This window comes from Pinus tabuliformis, chromosome 6 (genome assembly GCF_031772625.1).
Source record: "Pinus tabuliformis cultivar Carrire ecotype Pingquan chromosome 6, CPIR1, whole genome shotgun sequence".
NCBI classification, from domain to species: Eukaryota; Viridiplantae; Streptophyta; class Pinopsida; order Pinales; family Pinaceae; genus Pinus; species Pinus tabuliformis.
This window is the reverse complement of record NC_142292.1, coordinates 737,595,891-737,622,292: the sequence shown is the minus strand read 5'-3', so window position 1 is coordinate 737,622,292 and position 26,402 is coordinate 737,595,891. Positions and strand designations below refer to the sequence as shown.

Here is a 26,402-nt window from a genome sequence, read left to right as displayed (position 1 = left end):
TTCTTGGAAATACTTCCATAACTTCAATTATAAGTTAACCATGGTAACTTTTGATAGGATTTCATGGGTTATGAACTAAAGAAAAATTAATTAGATTAATCTCTTGAAAAGAACCCATAAATCTCTATGCATAAAAAAACAAAGGTTACCCAAGTTGTTGTTTTGGAAAGGTAGTAGGAAATTTGTAATTTTATGAATAAAAAGGAAACTATTATGTTAGTATTCTTTGGGATAAGAATTTGTATTGAATGCAAAGAAAAATAATTATTGTGTTATCATTTGAAAGAATACATTGTTTGGTATTTAGTTATGGTGATAGGAATTAAGTTCCTTGCATGCACAAAGATAAAACTATTATGTTGGATATTTTTTGAGAAGAAATAAATTCTTTGCATGCACCAAAATAGACTACTATGTTTGATATTTCTAGAAAGAAATATGTTGTTTGCTTGCATGACAAATATAAATAATGTGTTCCATCTCTTGAAAGGAGATGATTTTTTCATCCATGTTAATTACATCTATGATGTTGGATTCTTTAAAAAGAATTATACATGGAAAGTGTATAATTATTGTGATATGCACTCTGTATAAGAAGCACCATAAGAATAACGAGTTAGTAGAGATGGATGCTCTCAACCAAAAGAGAAGCTCAAGTCATGTCAGCCACTTGGAAAATAAGTATACATGTTGATTACATGCTATTTCTTGAAAAGATAAGTTACTACAATATTTTCAGAAAAAGAAAGTTTATATACATTATGCATAGAGAGGATTTTAATGATGTTTTGTTATTGGGAAAGAATGTTTGAGAATTTTACACATAAAAGAATTTATGTGGAAAATTAGAGACATGTTATTAATATTTGGGTTGTTTCTATACATTTCCTTTTTGAAAAGGAAACATTTCTATACATTATATTTTTGGAAAGAAAACATATAAAAGTTTCTTGAGAAAAGAAATGAAAATTAATTCTTGGAAATACTTCCATAACTTCAATTATAAGTTAACCATGGTAACTTTTGATAGGATTTCATGGGTTATGAACTAAAGAAAAATTAATTAGAGTAATCTCTTGAAAAGAACCCATAAATCTCTATGCATAAAAAAACAAAGGTTACCCAAGTTGTTGTTTTGAAAAGGTAGTAGGAAATTTGTAATTTTATGAATAAAAAGGAAACTATTATGTTAGCATTCTTTGGGATAAGAATTTGTATTGAATGCAAAGAAAAATAATTATTGTGTTATCACTTGAAAGAATACATATTTTGGTATTTAGTTATGGTGATAGAATTAAGTTCCTTGCATGCACAAAGATAAAACTATTATGTTGGATATTTTTTGAGAAGAAATAAATTCTTTGCATGCACTGAAATAGACTACTATGTTTGATATTTCTAGAAAGAAATATGTTGTTTGCTTGCATGACAAATATAAATAATGTGTTCCATCTCTTGAAAGGAGATGATTTTTGCATCCATGTTAATTACATCTATGATGTGGGATTCTTTAAAACGAATTATACATGGAAAGTGTATAATTATTGTGATAGGCACTCTGTATAAGAAGCACCATAAGAATAACGAGTTAGTAGAGATGGATGCTCTCAACCAAAAGAGAAGCTCAAGTCATGTCAGCCATTTGGAAAATAAGTATACATGTTGATTACATGCTATTTCTTGAAAAGATAAGTTACTACAATATTTTCAGAAAAAGAAAGTTTATATACATTATGCATAGAGAGGATTTTAATGATGTTTTGTTATTGGGAAAGAATGTTTGAGAATTTTACACATAAAAGAATTTATGTGGAAAATTAGAGACATGTTATTAATATTTGGGTTGTTTCTATACATTTCATTTTTGAAAAGGAAACATTTCTATACATTATATTTTTGGAAAGAAAACATATAAAAGTTTCTTGAGAAAAGAAATGAATATTAATTCTTGGAAATACTTCCATAACTTCAATTATAAGTTAACCAGGGTAACTTTTGATAGGATTTCATGGGTTATGAACTAAAGAAAAATTAATTAGAGTAATCTCTTGAAAAGAACCCATAAATCTCTATGCATAAAAAAACAAAGGTTACCCAAGTTGTTGTTTTGAAAAGGTAGCAGGAAATTTGTATTTTTATGCATAAAAAGGAAACTATTATGTTAGTATTCTTTGGGATAAGAATTTGTATTGAATGCAAAGAAAAATAATTATTGTGTTATCATTTGAAAGAATACATTGTTTGGTATTTAGTTATGGTGATAGGAATTAAGTTCCTTGCATGCACAAAGATAAAACTATTATGTTGGATATTTTTTAAGAAGAAATAAATTCTTTGCATGCACTAAAATAGACTACTATGTTTGATATTTCTAGAAAGAAATATGTTGTTTGCTTGCATGACAAATATAAATAATGTGTTCCATCTCTTTAAAGGAGATTATTTTTGCATCCATGTTAATTACATCTATGATGTTGGATTCTTCAAAAAGAATTATACATGGAAAGTGTATAATTATTGTGATAGGCACTCTGTATAAAAAGCACCATAAGAATAACGAGTTAGTAGAGATGGATGCTCTCAACCAAAAGAGAAGCTCAAGTCATGTCAGCCATTTGGAAAATAAGTATACATGTTGATTACATGCTATTTCTTGAAAAGATAAGTTACTACAATATTTTCAGAAAAAGAAAGTTTATATACATTATGCATAGAGAGGATTTTAATGATGTTTTGTTATTGGGAAAGAATGTTTGAGAATTTTACACATAAAAGAATTTATGTGGAAAATTAGGGACATGTTATTAATATTTGGGTTGTTTCTATACATTTCCTTTTTGAAAAGGAAACATTTCTATACATTATATTTTTGGAAAGAAAACATATAAAAGTTTCTTGAGAAAAGAAATGAATATTAATTCTTGGAAATACTTCCATAAATTCAATTATAAGTTAACCATGGTAACTTTTGATAGGATTTCATGGGCTATGAACTAAAGAAAAATTAATTAGAGTAATCTCTTGAAAAGAACCCATAAATCTCTATGCATAAAAAAACAAAGGTTACCCAAGTTGTTGTTTTGAAAAGGTAGTAGGAAATTTGTAATTTTATGAATAAAAAGGAAACTATTATGTTAACATTCTTTGGGATAAGAATTTGTATTGAATGCAAAGAAAAATAATTATTGTGTTATCATTTGAAAGAATACATTGTTTGGTATTTAGTTATGGTGATAGGAATTAAGTTCCTTGCATGCACAAAGATAAAACTATTATGTTGGATATTTCTTGAGAAGAAATAAATTCTTTGCATGCACCAAAATAGACTACTATGTTTGATATTTCTAGAAAGAAATATGTTATTTGCTTGCATGACAAATATAAATATTGTGTTCGATCTCTTGAAAGGAGATGATTTTTGCATCCATGTTAATTACATCTATGATGTTGGATTCTTTAAAAAGAATTATACATGGAAAGTGTATAATTATTGTGATAGGCACTCTGTATAAGAAGCACCATAAGAATAACGAGTTAGTAGAGATGGATGCTCTCAACCAAAAGAGAAGCTCAAGTCATGTCAGCCATTTGGAAAATAAGTATACATGTTGATTACATGCCATTTCTTGAAAAGATAAGTTACTACAATATTTTCAGAAAAAGAAAGTTTATATACATTATGCATAGAGAGGATTTTAATGATGTTTTGTTATTGGGAAAGAATGTTTGAGAATTTTACACATAAAAGAATTTATGTGGAAAATTAGAGACATGTTATTAATATTTGGGTTGTTTCTATACATTTCCTTTTTGAAAAGGAAACATTTCTATACATTATATTTTTGGAAAGAAAACATATAAAAGTTTCTTGAGAAAAGAAATGAATATTAATTCTTGGAAATACTTCCATAACTTCAATTATAAGTTAACCAGGGTAACTTTTGATAGGATTTCATGGGTTGTGAACTAAAGAAAAATTAATTAGAGTAATCTCTTGAAAAGAACCCATAAATCTCTATGCATAAAAAAACATAGGTTACCCAAGTTGTTGTTTTGAAAAGGTAGCAGGAAATTTGTAATTTTATGAATAAAAAGGCAACTATTATGTTAGTATTCTTTGGGATAAGAATTTGTATTGAATGCAAAGAAAAATAATTATTGTGTTATCATTTGAAAGAATACATTGTTTGGTATTTAGTTATGGTGATAGGAATTAAGTTCTTTGCATGCACCAAGATAAAACTATTATGTTGGATATTTCTTGAGAAGAAATAAATTCTTTGCATGCACCAAAATAGACTACTATGTTTGATATTTCTAGAAAGAAATATGTTATTTGCTTGCATGACAAATATAAATATTGTGTTCGATCTCTTGAAAGGAGATGATTTTTGCATCCATGTTAATTACATCTATGATGTTGGATTCTTTAAAAAGAATTATACATGGAAAGTATATAATTATTGTGATAGGCTTTTGAAGAGAAACCAAAATTTGTGTGTAGAAAAGAATAATCATTGTGTTAGACCTTGGAAGAGAAACAAGAAATCACATGGAATAAAAGCATTAGCTTTCTTTTGTAAAATACACATATCCACATGCAATAAATAATGACTAACACATTAGTTTTGTTTAGAGCAACACATGTCTTTCTGCATACAATAGAATTTGTAAATAACTCTATTTTGGGAAAGATGCTTTACGAAAAGGGACTTGCATTTGCATGTACAATAATGATGTTTATCATGTTAGTCTTCCCTTAGAAGAGGGCATGTATTTTTATGTATTATAATAATATCTATTGTATTGGAAAGATTACTTACTTACATGCACAAAGAAGAAGCTAAGGGGTTAGCTCTCTTTGAATAAGTTTTTATCTAATTACATGCATGGAAAACAAAGATAAGTTGCTAGTATCCTTTAAATGGAATATGAATGGTTACAGTGGTATCCTTTGGATATGGTGCGAGAATGATCATAGTAACGTGGTAATTATTTTGACATACTTGATAATTATTTGTTTATACATGCACAATATTGTTAGAAGAAGCGAATCATAGATATAGCAACAATTCATCTGAAACGAATAGTGTCCCTTGATCATCTCCATCGCTCTGATGCGAATTCCTGAACACTGCAGCCAAACCCTAACTAGCCGCCGCCTCTGACTGTTTACCCTGCTACAGCCGCCGCTCCCCTGCTGGTCGATAGCAATGGACATGGCGGGAGGAGGGGAGAGCTCTGCTCCCCCTCCAAAACACTCTGCGAGTTCTGACAATACCCAGCACTCTCAGCCTCTGCACCCTTCTGACGCTGGCCCAGATGCAGGACAAGGCGAAAATCGGAAAGCTGAGGCAAGGATTCATACGGCCCCGACAGAAGAAGATGAAGCTGACAAAGAGACCCATGATAAAGCCAAGGCGACTCAGCCTAAAGCAACCTCAGCCACTTGTATCCCAAAAGCTGCTGAACCCATCAAGGTGGACCTGCCCAGCCACCGCATCAATGGTGAAATCCAGTACATGCAAGATCATGCACTCATAGGAAAATTTTTAGGCTTCTGGCCTACGGAAAAAGCCTTACAAGGCTGGATAGCCTCAAAGTGGAAGCCCAAAGGACAAATAACTCTGCAACTAGGACCAAAGGGCTTCTTTACAGCTATATTTCACTGTGTGGAGGACAGAGTGAGGATATTCGAAGGAGGGCCGTACTTCTTCAACTCTTCAGGCCTCTATCTCACCGAATCGAAGCCCAAATTCAATCCCGACAAGGAGGACTTCAGCTGGGCACCCGTCTGGATCAGGATGTACTCCCTCCCTGCAGAATACTGGAAAGAAGAAACACTGGCGGACATAGGCAACAAACTGGGCACCTTCATCCGAGTTGCAGCGGAGACAAAAACTCGCAAGTACACCTCATATGCTAGGATCTGCGTCCAAATGCATCTGACCAAAGCCCTCGCGGATACGGTAAAGCTCTATCACGATGATTATGAATGGACTCAACCTTTAGATTATGAACATATTCCCTTCCGTTGTCGTAAGTGTCATGAGCACGGCCACCTATTCCGTGACTGTCCTTTAAATTCCCAGTCCAAAGCAGCTGCTGTTGTCTCTGATATAGACTCTGAAGGTTTCATCAAAATCCCCAACCGCCGCAGGCATGCCAAAAAGAGTCAGCCAGTTATTGACAACACTCTCAAAGTGGACCATCAGAACAAATTCTCTGTTCTTGCAACGCATGAAAAAAATGATCATCCCAGTTCTGAATCCCCTCACAAACCCTCTGCGCCATCTTCCTCCCTCCCTCACTCAGATCCCTTGCAGTCCTCTGACCCTGATCCAATGAAACCCACTCCCAGCCCTTCTTTGGAGAAAGGTAAATCCATATCAAGATTCAGTCCCCTCTCGTTCTCTAAAGAGCAAACCTCAGTGGATAATGAGCAGCAGGACGCCGATATGGAAACCGATACTACTCTGGCTCTCAGGCTTCAGCAAGAAGCGGATGAGGAAGTTCTAGGTGAAACTACTGTTATGGAAGAAGATCAAGCGGATGTCACTATTGATGGACTAGATATCTTTACACTTGAAGCAGCATGCAAACAAAAAGAATACAACTCCATCCAACCTTGGCAAATTGACAAGCTGGAAGGAGTCCTAGCCAAGGCGCAGCATAATAAAAGCCTGGGCATCCAGGGAGGCAGTCCATGGGATGGAAAAAAGTTACTCAAGGATCTCAAGAAAAGGGGACGAAAGACAGACCTCCAGCGCACCATAGCAATAGGTGAAATACTTATGGAATCAGGGAGATTCCCTAAGTTGACAAAGTTCTACAAACCCAAATCACAGTTTACATGAAGTTAATATCATGGAATGTGAGAGGACTCAACAGTCCCTCAAAACACAAAATGATCAAACATTTGATTCAGCAAGAAAAACCAACCATAGTTTTTCTGCAAGAAACCAAAAGCAACACTGATGCTATTGAACGAATCCGTGGCAAAGTTTGGGTAGGAAGCAGGGCCATCTCTGTTGATGCCTCCGGAGCCTCAGGTGGTTTAGCTATCCTATGGAACCCTCAGATCATCACATTATATGACTTCCACGCCACACTCCATCTCATTCAAGCCTCATTCCACCTCGTGGGCACCGGCATACATGGTCATCTCACAAATGTTTATTTTCCTCAATTAGTTCAGCAAAAAATAGAACTTCTGGAAACGCTCGCTCTTCTCAATGAAAACAGACAATTCCCGCTATGGATCGGGGGCGGCGACTTCAACATAATAACTTCCATGGCAGAGAAACAGGGAGGCCGAATCGGGCTCGACAGTGACAGTGAAAGCCTCAAAGATTTCATTCAAACCAATCACCTCATGGACATTCCTACCTCTAATGGAATTTTCACATGGACAAACAAACGACGAGGCATTCAACACATAGCCTCCCGCCTTGACAGATTCTTTCTCTCTGACAATGCAATCCATCTAGGAGGAGATTTCAATGCTTCCATCCTTCCCCATGGCGGGTCTGATCACTGGCCAATTTTGCTACAATGGTCCAGACCAGGCAATCAATGCAACAGACCCTTCAGATTTGAAGCGTTCTGGCTCACAAATGCCACTTTCAGAAAGGTAGTCAGCGACGCTTGGGCAGCCTACATTCCGCCACAGGGGGCCAAAATGTATCAATTCCAACAAAAGCTAAAAAATCTGAAATATGTCCTCAAAGTCTGGAATCGCACAAGTTTTGGCAACATTCAGGAGAAGCGTTCCCAATTAGAGCAGCAAATGAGTAAACTCCAACAAAATCTCATTCTCCAAGGCAGAACAGAAGAACAAGCACAACAGGAACAGGAACTTTGGAACCAAATCGAAGAACGCAGGAAGCAAGAAGAAATACTCTGGCGGCAAAAATCGAGAATCAACTGGCTCAAAGAAGGGGAGAAGAATACAAAATTCTTTCACAAGACCACCATTCAAAGGCGAATGCATAATAATATAGCGTTCATCAACAACCAACAAGGCGAAAGAATTGAAAAGCATGAGGACATGGAAAAGGAATTCACAGGGTATTTTAAGGAAATCTTAACGGAGCCCATTGAGAACAGGGAAGCAGCAATTCGGGCCATCACGCAGCACATTCCAAGCATCATAACTGAGGATCACAACAACAGATTACTCCAGCCCACGACCCTGCAAGAAGTTGAAGAAGCCATGGCTCAACTCAAGGACGGAAAAGCGCCTGGTCCCGATGGCTTCACGGCCAATTTTTTCCACGAATTCTGGGACCTCATCAAGAATGAAGTATGGAATCTGGTTGAAGAATCCAGAAGTATGCATTGGATCCTCCCGTCCCTCAATACCACCTTTCTAGCTCTGGTTCCCAAAGGTGAAGAACCCAATAGGCCGGAAAACTTTAGACCTATCGCACTTTGCAATGTCATATACAAGCTAATCTCAAAGGTTATTGCAAACAGGCTCAAACCTCTCCTACCCCTGCTCATATCTCCGGAACAGACAGGATATGTGGAAGGACGGCAGATTATGGATGGAATCATACTATCAAATGAGGTTATACACTCTTTAAAGATCCTCAAGAAATCAGGTATGATTCTAAAACTCGACCTCTCCAAAGCTTTTGATAAGCTTAGTTGGAATTTTATTCAAAAAATGCTTCTAGCCTTTGGATTCAGTGCAACATGGACCAGGTGGATCATGAATCTTATTACCTCCCCTAGCTTTTCAGTTCTTTTGAATGGATCTCCCTCTTCTCCCTTTCGGCCCTCCCGTGGCATAAGACAAGGGGATCCTCTCTCTCCTTTTCTCTTTGTTTTAATGGCTGAGGGTCTCAGCAGACTACTCAAAGCAGCTATAGCCTCTCACAAGCTTAAAGGTATTTCAATACATGGTCTCAATCCGCTGTCCCATCAACAATTCGTGGACGACACCATGTTATTTGGCCATCCATCCTCAAAAGAAGCCTCTATGTTTAAATCGCTCCTCTCCCTCTACTCCGATGCTTCTGGTACCTCCATCAATGCCTCCAAGTCGCAGCTTTTCTTTTTCAATACCCCCCCCTCCACACAAAGGAATATTGCCAGAATCTTGGGATTCACCATTTCCCATCTGCCTTCTAAATATCTTGGAGCACCCCTCTCAGCTTCAGCTATTAAAAACGCTTCATGGAGATCCCTCCTTGACAGGCTGGAATCAAAACTCTCTTCGTGGACCTTTCGTGCTCTCAACATGGCAGGTAGATTGGTCTTGATCAAGTCTGTCCTTCAAGCTATGCCGCTGTACCTCTTCTCCACCCTGGCAGCTCCAAAATGGGTCCTCAAAGCCATTCGCAACTTACAGCGCAACTTCCTTTGGGGCTCCACGGGCAGAAATCGAAAATGGGCCCTTGTGAATTGGAAAGATGTGTGCAAACTCAAAACAGAGGGCGGACTAGGGCTTCGAGATCCACTTCAAAGTAACAACACTATGGGAGCCCGACTGTGGTGGAACTGGCTCTCCAAGCCTCATTCACCTTGGGCTCGCTTATGGCAAGCAAAGTATGCTATGGGAAGTCAATGGCAAGATCTAATCAGAATCAACTCCAGCGCCCAAGGCTCTCCAATCTGGAATGCAGCTAAGATACACAGCCGTTTCATACAGGAACATAGTTTTTGGGAAATACACTCTGGCACGTCAGCTAAGTTCTGGGAGGATTCGTGGCAGCAGCTTCCCAAGCTGGCAAATCTATTCCAGATGCCACTCTGGCAATCGTATATGCAGCAAGAAAACCTCATTCAAGTGCAACAATTCTGGCAGCAAACGCAGCATCAAGACTACCAAACATGGAGACCCGCAAACAGCTGGCAAAGGGACTGGGAAGGCGAAACATACTCAGACTTGGACCAGGAACTCACACAACGCAGAATACGCTACTCCAACCAGCAGGACAAGCTCAGATGGGGTCACAAGCACAAAGGCACATTCACCACTAAAGAAGCACATCAGCTGCGCTACTCAAACAACCAAGAGAATCAAGACCAAATCTGGGCACGAGTCTGGCTTCCAGGGCTTTGGCCCAAAATTTCAACCTTCCTATGGTTGCTCAGTAAAAGGCGTATACTTACTTGGGATAACTTGATAAAACGAGGATTCATTGGGCCCTCTAGATGCCCAAACTGCAATCTTCACACTGAGACAATCAACCATCTAATGGAGTCCTGTCCACTAGCAAAGCAGCTCTGGGAGAGGGTGGAGTACTGCAATAAAAGAGCAGCACCAAGAGGCGAGGATGTAACGGACAATATTAGGAACTGGGACAAGAACCCGTTCCGAAGCCAACTCCTCAATACCTTATGGGATCTTATTCCAGGTTTTCTGTACTGGCTTCTCTGGAAAGAGCGTAACTCACGCATCTTCAACAATACCTCCCGGACAATAGACGCTCTGTGGCTTATCTACAAAAGAAATATCCAGGAAACCTTAGCCATAAGAACCTGGTTTGACACTGATATGCCAGAAGTGCAACAAGAAAGGGATATTTTTAAAGAATGGAATCTTGACCTTTCAACCTTTGCAAAGGTCATCACACGTCCCCCTCGCAGCCCCACCTCCCCGTCCTCATGGTCCCCACCAGCTCTCAACTCTTTCAAGCTCAACTTTGATGGAGCAGCAAAGGGTAATCCTGGTCCGGCAGGCTATGGAGGAATCATAAGAAGTCATACAGGCGCACCCATGCACATCTATTATGGCTCTCTCGGCAAAGATACTAATAATGTAGCGGAAATGGAAGGACTTTGGCAAGGGATCTGTTTCGCAGAGCAACTTCACTTCTTTCCACTTGAGGTAGAAGGCGATTCTCTCATCCTAATCAATGCAGCCAAGAAAATCCAAGCAGGAACAACAGCGGACAAAGTAGCAACCAGCTGGAGACTTTTGAGCAGGTTGGAATCCTTGGAAGCAAAGCTTACAAATCCACATAGCCTTACCTTTCAGCATGTGCGAAGAACAGCAAATCAGGTAGCCGATAGATTGGCTAACCAAGGAGTTTCTCAGACATCAACATACTTTTCAGGTCCCCTGGACATAGTTGAAGATGAACAACTCAAAAAAGACTGCATCACTTTGGTGCAAAAGGATCTTTCCCCCCCGGATGCGGGTGGTTGTTAGATACATATGGCTCATGGCTTGTCAGCAGGGCATGTGTCCGCCCGGACAAGCCACGTATACCAGGAGGACTCGCCCTAACTATTCCGGCATGCAGCATTTAAGGAGAGGAGTTATGGTTCACTGCAGAGACGTCCCTTCGACATTCACTGCTCGCCTTGAGAAACGGAACATGGCGCTTCATAGCCGGAAGTTCTCAGACATTCTCCCGCATTTCTCGTCTGCTCCTGTTCTTGTCTTGAGGGAAGTGGCGGAGGCTCATTGTTTCGGCTCTCATTCAGGCTCTGAGAGCGACTGGGATGGTTTAGAGGCCATAGCCTTGGGCAATTGGAGAGCTTACGGGCAGTCTGGTTGTGAACCTGGGAGATTGGCGGTGTTACAAACCTGCCATCCGCATTCTGGTTGGGGGATTGGGCGTCTAGTTCAGAGGGACAATCCGTGTGTGCACACTCGCCACCCGCTCACTTTCAGTATGCAGCGTGAACGCCAAAGGGGAACAAGTCGGCGTGGCAGCTACAGTGGAAGAGCCCCTTCGCCCTCTTCCTCAATTGAAGAATCGTCTGAACGCAGAAGACCGAGGGGAAGGCCCCCGGGCAGAGGAAGAATGGCAGAACCTCCAGAGAGAATGGAATGTGGGCACACTGAGCACCCAATGGTAAGATACCGCCTTCCATGTACTTTGTCCAATTCCACTTTCTTCGTAATTGTTTCAGTGGAGCATTGCAGCAATCCGTGGGGTGAAGATGAAGCTCCTCGTGCCAACCCTCCGCGTAATCCTGGGATTGTTCCCACAGTGGACATGGAATTTCCCGCCATAGATCTGCTGAGGCCTGTACATGATCCTGGAGCAGGCCCGAGTGAACCTGTGCAGCGTAATGCTGGTAAGGCTATACTCCAGCCTCCCTGCTGCAAGATGGAGGATGAACCGCAGACTACGGAAGAAGATTAGCATGCCCAGCTCGCGCTCCAGGTTTCACTGCACGAATTTTTCTCTCTGTCAGCTCCCTTCGCGATCATATATGTGTCTGCTCTTTGTCACTATGTATCTCTGTCCATCTCTGTTATGGTGTCGGTTATCTGTTATCTCTGTCATGGTGTCGATGTCCTCCATGTGTTTCTGTTGTTTCAGTCCCCTATTGCTACAGTCCATGTGTCGGTTACATGAGTATCAACTTGGTTGCCATCTTTTGTAATCCTGGAATGAATACTCCCGAGTTTACTGTCTGTCCCAGGACAAGTTTTACAGGGCCTCGGCCCTGTTGTAATACTGCTGATGTAATTTTGCTCTTGCTGTAATATAATAGTTCAGTCTTATTTAGAAAAAAAAAATATTGTTAGAAGAAGCACGTTGTGATACTATATTTACATATCATGTGTGCACATGAATAGATGTTAAAATATTTCTTTTAAAAACTGATTATTGATTGATTAATACTTTATCTAATCTTGTCACCAAAGCTTGTTGACGACAACAATGACAGGAAATGATGGCGATTTGTGTCAAAGACAAATTAGGTTTAACATTGTGGCAGATAAGAACTAATGGTCCATGTTGATGAGTTTGAGTTGCAGGATGGTCCACGGAACAATCATGCCACAAGGATATAGAGAGTGGTGATTTGTGGGTAAATGGTTTCATGACGTTTGTAATAGCTTTTAGCTAGGTATGTTTTATTTTAATGATATTTCATTGTAATATTTTATAACAATGGATAAGGGATGAACTCCCTTATAAGCCATTGAGTGAGGGGTGAACACCCTCACAAGCGTTTAACAATAAAATTAAACGTTTGGTGGTTTTCACCCTACAGGATTTCCAGGGTATATCGGTGTTCAATGATGTGATTGTTTATTATGTTAGTTTGATGATGTGATTCCTTGCATTGATGTGATTGCTTATTATGTCAGTTTGATGATGTGATTCCTTGCATAATGCGATGTTGATAATGTCGAGTATGTGATTAATTAATGTGGTTAAAGGAATCATGAACTGGATGCAAGGTTACATCATATAGTTACTTTATGTACTAATGAACATTTTATTTGATGGTTTTGAGGAATGTGGAATAGTGATTTGGATAATATCCAATGGGTAATTTGTGTAAAAAAAATTCTGACTCCCTACATTTTCATGTGAGGTTATCGGGGTATGTTACATTATTGTTCTTTGCTTCTATTTTAAAGCTCTATCACTAACATGGATGGTGTGATTATCATTCTTTTATTTTATTTTAAAGCTTTATCACTAACATGGATTGTGTGATTATCATTCTTTGCTTTTATTTTAAAGCTCTATCACTATCATGGATTGTGTGATTAAGTCAGAGATTCATTTTACAGTCTAGAATGAAGGGATGTGTAAGTTTGTCCGTTTGTCCATCCTCCTTTACAATAAACTTTAAACTTTAAAATTTAAAATTATGTTCTAAATAGAAAAATAATGTCCGCTATAATTAAAAAAAAATATATGAATTAAAACTTATACTTTTCAAAAATATTTCAAAAAAAGATTTAAAGAAACTTTTTGAGGGTTATCAATAAAATATTTTAATAAGAATTAATATTGGCACATACTTCAAAATATATTAATAATAGAAAACCATTTTAATTTGCATAATAAAATGTATCATGTGCATGTAATGTAAAATATTTTAATGTAAATTACATATATATTATATATCATTTAATTTTTTTTGTATATATCATTAAAATAATTAAGTTTTATGGTTAAAACCTTTATTTCGTCCTAGATATACTCTATTTAGCATTTAAAATACAATTTATGAAACAATAAAAAATAACACATTGTATTTTTCATTCTAAAAAAATTTTCACATGAAGAAATTTGATCCCTCTCGACTCATGTTAGATCATATTTAATCATATATAATTTTATAAATTTAAATTTATTTAAAAATTATTATTTGTCGTTTTTGAGATTTAAGGTCTAAATCTATTTTGAGTTAAATTTAAATAATAATAATAATTATTATTATTATTATTTGTTTCTACTTAAACTAATTTCCTTAAAAAAAACCTATTTCAATTAATTTATTGATAATTAAAAAATGTAATTTTTTATACCTCTAAACCATTATATTGAATATTGTATTTTAGAAAAATTCTTAAATATTTTTTTTAATCTTATTTTAAAATTTAATTATAATATTTTTACTAATTATTAAAATTTAATTAATATATTAAAATTATTATAAATACTTTATATAATATATAAAAAGATTATATATAAATAATTATAAATTAAAAATAATAATTTTATTACCATAATGAAGTATTTACTCTACATAATTTATATATAAATTTAAAATAATAATTTATATATAAATTTAAAATGAATAATTTATATATAAATTTAAAAATTAAAACTAAAATGATTAATAATTCTATATATACAGTTATAGAATTTAATTTTTAAGAATAATTTTTTTTTATTTCAAAATGTTATAGTTAAAGGTTTGGTTGAGGTAGCTTAATTGGTAATGGTCATGGAAATGAAATCTTACTGAACCAGAAGACTGAATTTAAATCTTGTACTATCCCTGATAGGAGAGAAATCAGAATCATACTAAACTTACAAAAATATTATAGATAAAAAGTGTATGAACCATTTAAATCAAAAATCACTTAAATTTTGAATGTATAATATGTTCATTTGATATATATATATATATAGATAAAATTAATTTATTTTCTAAGTACATTTAATATATATATATAAAATAAAATGTTATTATTTTGAGCTGAAATAAATGATGCAAATAAATAATCAATAAAATATTATTATTTTGAAGTGAAATCAATGATGGCCAATGCATGTAGCAATGGTTAGTAAAAATCACCACCCTTAAAAAAAAAATTATTTTGGTAAATATAACTTATATAAACCATTTGGTGAAGGTTGAGTGCAGGTTAACATTTTCCCTTGATCAAATTGGTTAGTAAAAATCTCCACCCTAAAAGAGAAGTTTATATTTTACTAAATATAACTTGTATAAACTGTTGGGTGAAGGTAGAGTGCAGGTTAACATTTTCTCTCATCAAATCTTAATTAAGTGATTTAAGTTATTAAATCTAAATTTCTCTCATTAAAAATTTATATTTAATATCAAAATATTTAATATCTAAAAAGTTTTGAGTAATATTGATATGTTGATCCTAAAAGCTTTAAAAACTTACCTTTCAAAATCCTATGAAACTATATGCTGAATAAAAATGGACATCAAAGAAAGTAAAAATGAATATGTAAAGTCCCTCCGTGGATATTCCTCTATGTTAAGTCTACCTATAGTATCTTATGAAATTAAAAGCAGAGATTATATGCTTTATGTATCTATATTTTCATCGAAAAACCCATACGTGATTCAAAAAGTTTTAGGTATAAAGATGGATTTATGGTGGCATGCTATCACATTATTTCTTCCGTTTCCCTAAACTTGGGCACACTTCTCAATGTTACATATAATAAAGTGGAACTATCCTATAATGACACCTCGTAAACTTATGAGTGCAGATATTGTGGTTTGATGATTAGGCAACCAAAAATTGCCAATGCCAGGGTAGGAGTACTGCTTTAACATCCAAATAGATGATTATTTTTGTGATTGATGGTATTAATAAAAATTATTATAGTTTTTATTTTAGTGGATGGAGTTATTATTTGAAATGTCGGATAGATCACATTCTTTACATAGTATTAGTTTAGAAATCTCTAATAATCGGCAATGACATAATAAAATAACTGATTTAATATTTAAATAGATAATTTAAAAATTATTCTTGAAATTGATGATATTTTTTAATGTTTAATATTTTAGATGTAAAATTTGAATTGGATATATTTTTTGAGTTTTTATCATTTTATTTTTGAATTCATAAATAAATTTAATAGGTTAAAAAAGTCATGAATTTAAATGGTATAAGGATCAAATATATAATTCCATTAAATCTTAACTTGACAATTTGATTAAAAAACCTACTAAACATAAAAGAGTTAAACTATAACCTATTTGCACGGCTAAATGCTAAATTTAGCTTATGACAGGATCGTTGGCAGCCACCAGAGAGAGTTGAATGCTAATTATGGTCGTGGCCACAATTAATAATATCAAACAGTCGCTCTGGTAGATATCTTGGTTTAGTTAAGGATATTTTAGTCTGTAGATAGGAGAGGTGGAGCCTCCATACACAATGTCGATGGCAGCTTTGGCCTCTTTCAATGATTGAAGAGGCAGAGTGGCAGATTAGCTTTTCAATTTTATTTTTATTTTTTAATATTATTTTTTAGGTTTATAATTTGTTAGGGTTTTAGCACATTAATTTTTTAGATTTATTATTTTTTTAATTTATAATATCAATTTTTTAGATTTTATTAGTTTAAGAGTTTATATTTATATTATCTGATTTAAAATTAAATAATAATAAATAATTATTATTAATTATAACAATTTATAATAAATATAATATCAATCTCTAAATTTTATTGGTTTAAAAATTCATATTTATATTATTTAATTTAAAATTAAATAATAATAATAAATAACATTTAATATTAAATAATTATTATTATATAAAAATAATCAATGTTAATTATAATAACATTTTTATTTTCAATAAAAAAAAATTGTATTATTATTTATGTTGATTATATTTATCCAATAAATATAAATAAAAATTTAAATTATATTAACCACATTAATATTGTAATATAATTATGCTAATTTAATAATTTAATGGGTAGACAAGAGAGGGGCAGCCTCCATACTGTCAATGCCAGCTCCCGCCCCTCAATGATTGAAGAGGATCAGTGGCAGACCAGCTCTTCAATTCCTATTTTCTCTCTTTTTTTTTGCCCGATAGTGCGTTCGGGCAATGCAATCCACGGTCGACTTTTTTTTTTCAGAAGAAAAAAGCAGAATTTTCATTCATATGGATATATCATAAATACATCAAAGCAGGATGTAGTGCAAGGATCAACTACAAAGTAGTTCCAAACCTATCAGTCAGGTTGCCCAGTGTCGTATCCGCACCAAACCTGGAGCATCCGCATCAAAACAGGAAGAGTGAAATAGAAGCGACATATAAGCAATACAAAATCATAAGAAACAAATAGATCGCCCAGGTAATTTCATAGTTCCAGCATCATGCCAGATTCCTCCATATGAATGTTGACATGGAGACCATCCATAAGCTCCTGAATGCCCAATGGATAATATGAATGTTGACATGAAGACCGTCCATAAGCGCCTGAATGCCTAAATTGGATAAACTGTCCGCCTCCCTGCTAAATTTCCTGCTGAATGGAGGATAGAGTTGGGGGCGCCATAGAGTCTTGATGCATAACGCCCTGTAATCAAAAAAGGACGTGAAATTGTTGACCAGTAGGCAGCAGGAAGGAAGCCAAGCCGATACATCCTGTGGAAAAAAACAATACATCATCTGTTGTCCAATCGGCAGCATGAAGGAGGGCGAACCAGTAAGGACCAAGAGGAAGCGAAGGAGAGTCTGTAACCATAATGAAGAAGCATTCCAGGAGGGAAAGGGCAAGCACATCGGCGGAAGAAAAAAGGACAGCAGGTTCAGGATGGATCAATCATAGCAGAAATAAGGGGCAGGGTGGAGGAGAGAGGAGCCCTGTAATCCTGGAAGATGCAGGCGTTCCGCCATTTCCACAAGGTCCAGCACGTGAAAATGAATAAGGATCTCCATGTAGGTCTCTGATCCGACCACCACCTGAATGCATCCGGAACAGATGAGAAAATCTGTAAAGGAAAACCATATAAAGAGGAGAGATTGAGCCAAATTTGGGACGTAGCCGGGCATTGAAAGAACATATGGAAGTTTGTCTCAGGCGCTTGGCAGCACATGCAACATCTTCCGGGGCCAGTCCAACCTTTTCTCTGGAGAACCTCCCAGGTCAGGTTCCTGTTATGGAAAACCAACCAAGAGAATAAAACAGCTTTGAGATGAACAGAGGATTTCCATAATTTGAAAGGAAAAGGGGGGCCTGGCAGCGCCGGGAGAGATGAGGGGATAGAAGCATAAATATCTTTGACACGCACGGCCTGGTTGGTGTTCCCACACGACCAGACTAGCTCATCTTTATCGACTTATGATCAGGTACCTCGGACCACCCACTAGTTTTCTGGAATTTAGCTTGCTGGATTTGGAATTAGTTTTGGTAACGTAAATTTCTCGCACATTTTTGCCCCGATTGTGCGTCGGGGTGGTACAACGCAAGATCGACTTAGGATGGGGACATCGGGCTGCCCACTACCTGGAGGAGTTGTTTTTGGAACTTTTTTCGGTGGTTTTTTCTAGTTAAATTTTTCTAAAATCCGGCAGCAATTTATTGAAATCGCAAGTTTGATAGCTAATTTCTGCACAATTAAAGCGTCTTAGGGGTTTTTCAGGGTGCTGATTCCAAATATGCAGTTAAAAAACCATTTTAAATAATACAAATCAAGATTTAACCTCAAATTTTTCCGCCAAATTCCGTGACCAAAATCTCCAGAAAATCGCACTAAACAGAACTCCGTTTCTGGATTTTAGGTTACCGGACTTTGAAATAGTTTCGGCGACGTGATAATTTTCGATGACGCTTGAAAATGATGAGCAGGCGTATGCACGCTGCCGATTCTGCCTGACGTTTCTTTAGCATTTTTTTATTTTCCGGTTTTTATTCAAGAACGGCCACATAATGTGCGCCTGCATGGCGTTTTTGCTTAATAATGGATGTGCAGGCAGTTATCTGACTTTAGTAACACCTGGTGAGACTTTAACTTTGTTTTATTTTTAATTTTGTTTTATATGAATTTATTTTTAGTATATTAGAATAGATGGTTCCAAAAGTTGGCTCCAAAACAACTTCCGAAATTATTTTAATAAAGATTATATATATAATAGGTTCCATACAAGTTTTCAATTACAAATATTACTTTTATATTTAAAAATAATAATTATGAGTATAATTTTAACTAGTTTATATTGTTCATCTATGTCACGTTGATTCTTCATTCTATTTAGGAGGTTTTTCACTGTTTCTAAATAGATTAAGTGAATCACTCAGTTATTTTTTACAAAATAAAAAATCAAAAATCAAAACCAAACAACATTCGAGTTAGATAGTACAAAACATAACTTAAAACTAAAGAAGCTAGCGGAGTTGCAGACCATTAAGAGTCCAAGGAGGAGACCCACTCTAGGTCCTTTGCACTTGAAACGAGAGGAGCAAGAGTAACAGAATCACATTGTAGATGTACTTCTATATGTATCAGCCTTGCATCCAATTTGTCAATGAAGAAGTGTTGGTTTCTCGTTATTCTCTTGATGTCTTCTAATGAAGCAAACACATTGTACCTTCCCACTTGCTTATTTTTCACCACCATATCGGGCAGAGTCTCCATTTACCAGTGCAATGCAATTGACCCCTGGCGTGACCTTGGTCAAGGACCTAGTTGGAGACCTCTTCCAATATCTCAAAGTCAGAAAATGCTTGCCTCTCAGCACCCACCACGATTTCCAGATTCTAGATTTATCACTAAGTCTCATGAGTGACCATGTTGAAGTATGCCTCAGGTTATTATCACTGAAATTAACGTGCCCTATCCTATCATTGGGTACTTTTGTCACTACCACCCCTCTTACTATGCATACATTGCCTGGGTGACATGGAACACATGTGAGCACCTTCTTACAATAACCACACACCACTATCAGGGGGTTGTGGTATGCACCAACCTATAACAAAATCACTAAAAATACACTACCTAACAATACACCAATTACATACTCCAACCTTATAACACCACTAAAGCCAAAAACTGACCCACACTTTCCAAACTCACAGGGGTAATAATCACATCCAGCCTTGTACACTACAACACTTTGAGCTCTAAAACAAAGCCACAAATAGACCCAGAAAAAGAGACATACCAGAATTATATCCCCCTCTTTATCAAAAATTCTTCGGGCATCAGACACCGACAACATGTAACTAAACATAACTTTCCAAATAGAAATATGAGACCCATGACCCAAAGATGACTAGGACTAAAACCAGATTGCTGTAAAAAACCCAAAGCTCAACAGATAGAGAGTGATTAACAGACTGACCCAATTAAACCACACATTAGCAAGCAAATGGACAAACAAAAGGAAATGAATTACCAAAGAAACCAAGGCCTAAGTAGCTAAATTTAAAGTGTTCGAGAAAAGCGACAACTTCCTATAGTTAATGATAGAGATTCGCTCCTACAAATTCACCCCACCTCATAACTCCTCCACCTCTTGAAAGTATTCATTTCAAAGAGTCCACCATCCATGGCTATCTTCTTCACCTCATTGATATCCACCACTCTCGACTAGCTCTCACAATTCAGGCCAAGCTCTTCAAAATTCGGGTCGAATCCACACTGAGACGCCAACTACAGGGTATTCGACCCCCGCACCCCCTCCCGCTTAGGTTCAAACCTATCTCACTCAGACGCCAGCTGCAGGGTATTCGACCCACCTCCCGCTCCCGCTTAGGTTCAAACTTATCTCACTCACCACTGGACTCATAGCTCTCATCTCCTCCCCACATTGAGGATTAAAAGCCATCTATACATCGGGGACGAGTCATGTCCTCTGGCCTTTAATGCCCATCATATCGACAGGGTGGCGGGCTCACCCCACGAAACCCTCCCTCAACCTCGAAACCCATCCTCATTGGAGAACAATTTTAACCAATTTTAAAATAATCGATATTACTAAATTAAAAAAAATAATAATAACAAAGAGCTTTAATTTGCTTAAAACAAAACCTCATATACAACATAACTAATACAACCATATAAATTAAATGGTTGGTAAATGCCAATAGACAACAATCCATAATAAACACCAAGACACCTGCTCAAACTTACTAGATAATACATCTCATGTTGTTAAAATTTAAAAAATCATAAAAACTTTATTTAAATAAATTATTATTATAATTATTAAATAATAAAAATAATTAATATATAAGTTAAAGATATATACATACATTTTAAAAAAGCATGTAACAAGAATCTTAAGTATGAAAATTTATCTCCACTTTATCATGGAGATTCTTAATTTATAAATAAGTTTTGTTACAATACTATGATTTATCAATACCACATGCCCAAAAACAATAGCTCACTTTACATTTTTTCATATGACATTTATTTTAATTAATCGATTTAATTAAAATGGAAAAAAAAACATAAATATTTTGTAAATAAATGTGAACCTTGGATTTGTGTATACTATTATGAATATTCTGTAAAGATTATATATTTATTATCTAATTAACAGTAATTAATAATTAAATTCAAATTTGAAAATTCTCATATAAAATTCTAATTCTAATTTTAATAATTAAAATTAATACTTAACCCTTTTTAATTTATTAAATTTAAATTTTTTAATATTTTTAAAAAATTTTACCATGCTTTTCCTAAATATCCTTAATTTTAATTATTTTTTTGGAGATCAATTTGTTATTTATTATACCAAATATTAAAATATTAAATCTTGTATATTTATATTTTCTATTTATATTAACTTGTAATGTTTTAAAACAATAATTTATATATATAAGAGTAATTTCGCTCATATATGTAAGATGTATGAATATCGATTCCTTGTGGAAAATCCATCACGTCAAAATCCAGAACTAATCGAGAGAAAGCACTTTCCCTTGGGAAGTGGGCGATAGGAGAAGATAAGAAATTGAAAAGAGATACATTGAGAAATGTTAAAAGAGTATAATACCCCACGATGAGTGCAAGAGTGGGGATACCAATCCGGAGTGGATAATCATGGTCTCCTCTTTAAACATGCAGCTTCTAGTATAACCATTTCCTTTAATGTATCTTTGTTGAACATATTTATATTAGCAATTGTCCCAAAAGGTGCAAAGAGAGGCTGATAGAAATGTTAAATTGAAAGAATTGTATTTTGGTTCAAAATAATAAATATTATAAGGTGACGTAAAATCTGTGCACAGATGTCAAGCAGGACTATACCCAGAGGTCGAGTAGGAAACCATGCCAGATGTCTCAACGAGAATGAAAGTGTTGACGACAGTGGCTTGCCTATAATGCGTCTAGGCTCTCCCATTGATTTGTGAACATTCCATCTTACTTGCAATAGTGCACTGTATCGCTCTTATACTTGTCATTTGAATTACTTGCTCATTGACCTTTGATATTGTTCTATCTTTTTGAGCTCAGGTAAGACGTGAAGGTCCGGAACCTTCCTCGACCAGAAGGAACGAATCACAAAATTGAAGGGAAAAAAAACCTGCCGATGATATGTTGCAAGAATCCATGCAAATTATGAGAATAGTTTGATGTTCATTGAAATTTATTTACATCACAAAGAGTATTAGGCAAACTTTGAATACATAGTTTAATTATTATATATATAAAAGCCCTGAACATAATTTCAGGAAATAGCATACAGAATCCATCCCTAGACAATAAACTACAGAAACTTTAAACAACATAGTACCACGAAATTAACTTATTGCTTGCACCTGCATATGAGCTTGTACGCACACGCAAAAACACCTATTTGAATTCCTCTGCATTCGCCTTAATGTGATCGGCTGCTATGGGAAAATCCTCCTCCAGGAATATATCCCAATGCCCGTCCCATCTAATGAAAACTCAGTATCCGTGAAATACTGCACCCTGTGCACATCAGGTGCAAGAGTATAGAGATATCCCCGGGGCCCAAATCGAAGCACTGATTCTTAGTGAAACATTCTTGTGTTCCTCCACATGTATCTGTCGGAAACATTCCAATGCTTCGCCATGAAACCCATTATGCACAAGTCCAGCAATCATAGCTGTCCATGTGACCACATCTCGATGGCGCATTTCCTCAAACACTTGGTTTGCATCCTCCACAGAACGGCACCTGCAATACATATCCACAAGCACACCTCCCACAAAGACATCAAGCTCATAACCGATCTTGATAACCTGCCCATGAATCTCCATCCCCTGTTGCAGGTCCATTAAGCTTCCGCATGTCTTCAGCATGATTGAGAACGTAAAATTATCAAGCTCCGTGCTAGATAACTTCACCTGATTATAAATCTCCATAGCCTCGGTTTCACAGAACCCATTCTTAACATAAGCTCTGAGCAAAGCATTCCACATAAACATAGTCCGCTCAGAGGCTTCATCGAATGCCACCCGCACATCGACAATGCTTCCACAGGCAGAATAAAGATAAACAAGCTTGGCAGCCAAGTAGGGATTCTGATGAACCCCTGTGATTCTCATGGGGGCGTGGACTTGCTTGCCTTCTTCCAATAATTTCTGGACAGTGCAGCAATACAGGAGTATATGGTAGATTTGGGTATCCACAGGGATTTCTCTACTGAAGTCCATCGAGTGTAGAATGCGAAGAGCTTCATCAACCAGCCTTTCTCTGCACAAAAGAACAGTGCTTGCCAAAATTATATATAATATTTTTTTTTTCCAAAAAAATAGTAATTTTTATTATCATAATCTTTGTGCATTTAAAATACTTGTTAATAGTCAATCTAAAAAATAAAAAATAAAAATCTGATTAATAATTCTTGAAAATAGAAATAGAGATAATCAATATAATTAATTTTAAAAAATAAAAATCTGATTAATAATTCTGGAAAATAGAAATAGAGATAATCAATATAATTAATTTTAGTTGTCGCTCTTACTGGAAACCCTTTATGAAGGACCTATTATCTCTTATCTTTTTAGTGCTTTTCCAAATGCCCATAGCCTATAAAGAGTCTGTAAAAGATATGTAATATTATATTAATATTAATATTTTAAATAAGTTTAATAATTAAAAATATAATGTTTATAGGAGTAGAGCATTGAGTAATAGGTTATTATGTTAATGTACTTTGTGATGATAAAGTTATTGTTTTAAAATTTTATGGATACAAATTCAACACAAATTTAATTATGAGTATTAGTTTGTATGACTTAGGTTATTGATAACTTAGATTTCTCTTTTGATTTCTCAAACCACATATAGTCTCACTCTAATTGCAAAAAAACTAACACACAAAAAAGAATATAAATAAAAAACCTTTAAAAAAAATTATATATCAATTTAATATTAACCTATTTCATCAATGAGTAATGAGTGATCTTAACGGATTAAATGTCCCTCCTATTTTCCCCAACCCCAAGTTAGTCCCATTTTAATGGGGAAAAACTAACCAAAAAAGCCAGATAATTAAAAATATATATATATAAAAAAATCATTTAAAAAATTATATATCAATTTAAAATTTAATTTATTTCATATATTAGATTTACCTTGTTATCTTCCTATCTAAATTTAATTCCTAAGTGACTAAACTTGTTGTAATGGATTCTAACCTTATTATTGAGTCTAAATAGTCCCTTAACACTATAACATTTATATTTCTCATATAGAATATAAGATATTTCTTTTCAAAAATATATATATATTAAAAAACAACAAAGTCTTCTTTTATATATATATATATATAATTAAAAAATTGAAATAATATATTATAATAAAAAAATTCAACTCAATTAGTGAGTGAAGTGATATGAAATAATGTAAACTAAAAGATCCAAGGTTCAAACCCTGAGGAAATAATCCAATCTATAGAGAGGAGGACAGGTTGTATGCCCCCATGCCACACAACTAAGAGACTCATCCATTTGTTGATTCCTTCGGTAATATATATATCTATATATATATATATATAGCCAATAGAGCAACTCAATTCCCGATGGTCAATGTTATGAAGTATTATGTAAAACATGATACTCAAGCCAAAAATAAAAATAAAAAAAATACAATTGCATAATGATCCATCAAAATCTACCCCTTCATCAAAATTAACTCTTATCACAAAATTACAAAACTAAAAATAACCCCTATTATCTAAATATAAAACTAATAATATAAAATCAACTAAATTACCTACTCTACCCCTTCCTTCATCAAAATTGACCCTTATCGTAAAAATACAAAACTAGAAATAACCCCTATATATACATATAAAACTAATAATATAAAATCAACTTAATTACCTACCCTACGGACCATTTCATAAGTCACTGAGATAAATGGGTCCTCTCATCTTTTTAACTTATACAATTCACTTCATATTCTTTCATTTCAAGTGTGGAAAAAATATATTCAAAATATACCTAAAGTAATTTGAAATTCATATTCGCGTTAAATTAAATTTTAAAAAATAATAAACATTTTTAATATTAAATTTATAAAAATATATATTTTATAAATTTTATATATATATAAAAAAAGTTAGTACTTAAAATAAAATATGGAATTTCATAGTAAAATCTTATAATAATTTCAAATTATTTGATCTCGGAATAATAGATATTAAATACAGAAAAACAAAACAAAACAAAATAAAATAAAATAAACTTCTTAAATTTAAGAAGATTAATTTCTTGAATTCTTGAATTCAATTTCTTGTGATAAGATCAATTTTTTGAATTTTTTATATACTTGGAAACAGAAATTATAAAATCTATGCTTAAATCAAACAAATTCAACAAAGTTAGGAAAAAATCCTAAAAATTACTAACTATAGATCAATAAAAATTAGGAAAAAAATGCTCACAATATTCTAAAAGCTAATAACTAAATATCATAATAATTATTAATTATAAAATTTCTTAACAAAATTAAGAAAGAAATGCTCACAAAATTTTAAAAGCTAATAACTAATCATCATAATTGTTATTAATTATAAAAACTGCTTAAATAAGAAAAAAAAATATGATTTAGAGAAAAAAACAAAAAAATATAAGTCAAATTATAAAGTAAGAAATCTAAAAAAAATATTGGGAAAATATTTTTTAATTATTTTTCTTCTTTCAAATTTGTCATTTTAGAAAAAACCATAGAAAAAGACAAGAAAAAAATATAAGTCAAAATTAAAAGTAATAAAACTTGAAAAAAAAAATAACGGAATTGTTTTTTTATTTTTTTTCTTTGTCATCTTAAATTGAAAATATGGAGGAAAAACTATAATTCATGAAAATGGAAATAATAGAAAAATGAAAAAAAAAAATCAAAAAGTTAAATAGAAAGGAAATAAAATTAAAAACAAAAAATTAGTAATTAATAGAAATGAAAGTTAGTAAACAACCCACAATAAAACTTCAATCAATTACCTTACAAATAAATAAATCTA

At 34.4% G+C, this 26,402-nt stretch overlaps 2 protein-coding genes across 2 annotated transcripts; one reads left to right on the top strand and one right to left on the bottom strand.

Annotated features, from left to right (window-relative positions):
• The first annotated feature begins 5,213 nt into the window (after positions 1-5,213).
• LOC149260853 (uncharacterized) lies at positions 5,214-8,571 on the top strand. The gene is made up of 5 exons (XM_089461186.1): positions 5,214-5,969; positions 6,093-6,783; positions 7,014-7,793; positions 8,070-8,305; positions 8,479-8,571. The coding sequence occupies exons 1-5, from the start codon at positions 5,214-5,216 to the stop codon at positions 8,569-8,571; spliced, it is 2,556 nt and encodes an 851-aa protein (XP_089317312.1).
• A 14,319-nt stretch (positions 8,572-22,890) lies between these two features.
• LOC149260852 (pentatricopeptide repeat-containing protein At1g71460, chloroplastic-like) lies at positions 22,891-23,589 on the bottom strand. The gene has a single exon (XM_089461170.1). It carries the CDS (start codon positions 23,587-23,589, stop codon positions 22,891-22,893), a length of 699 nt encoding a protein of 232 aa, XP_089317296.1.
• Positions 23,590-26,402: the final 2,813 nt, after the last annotated feature.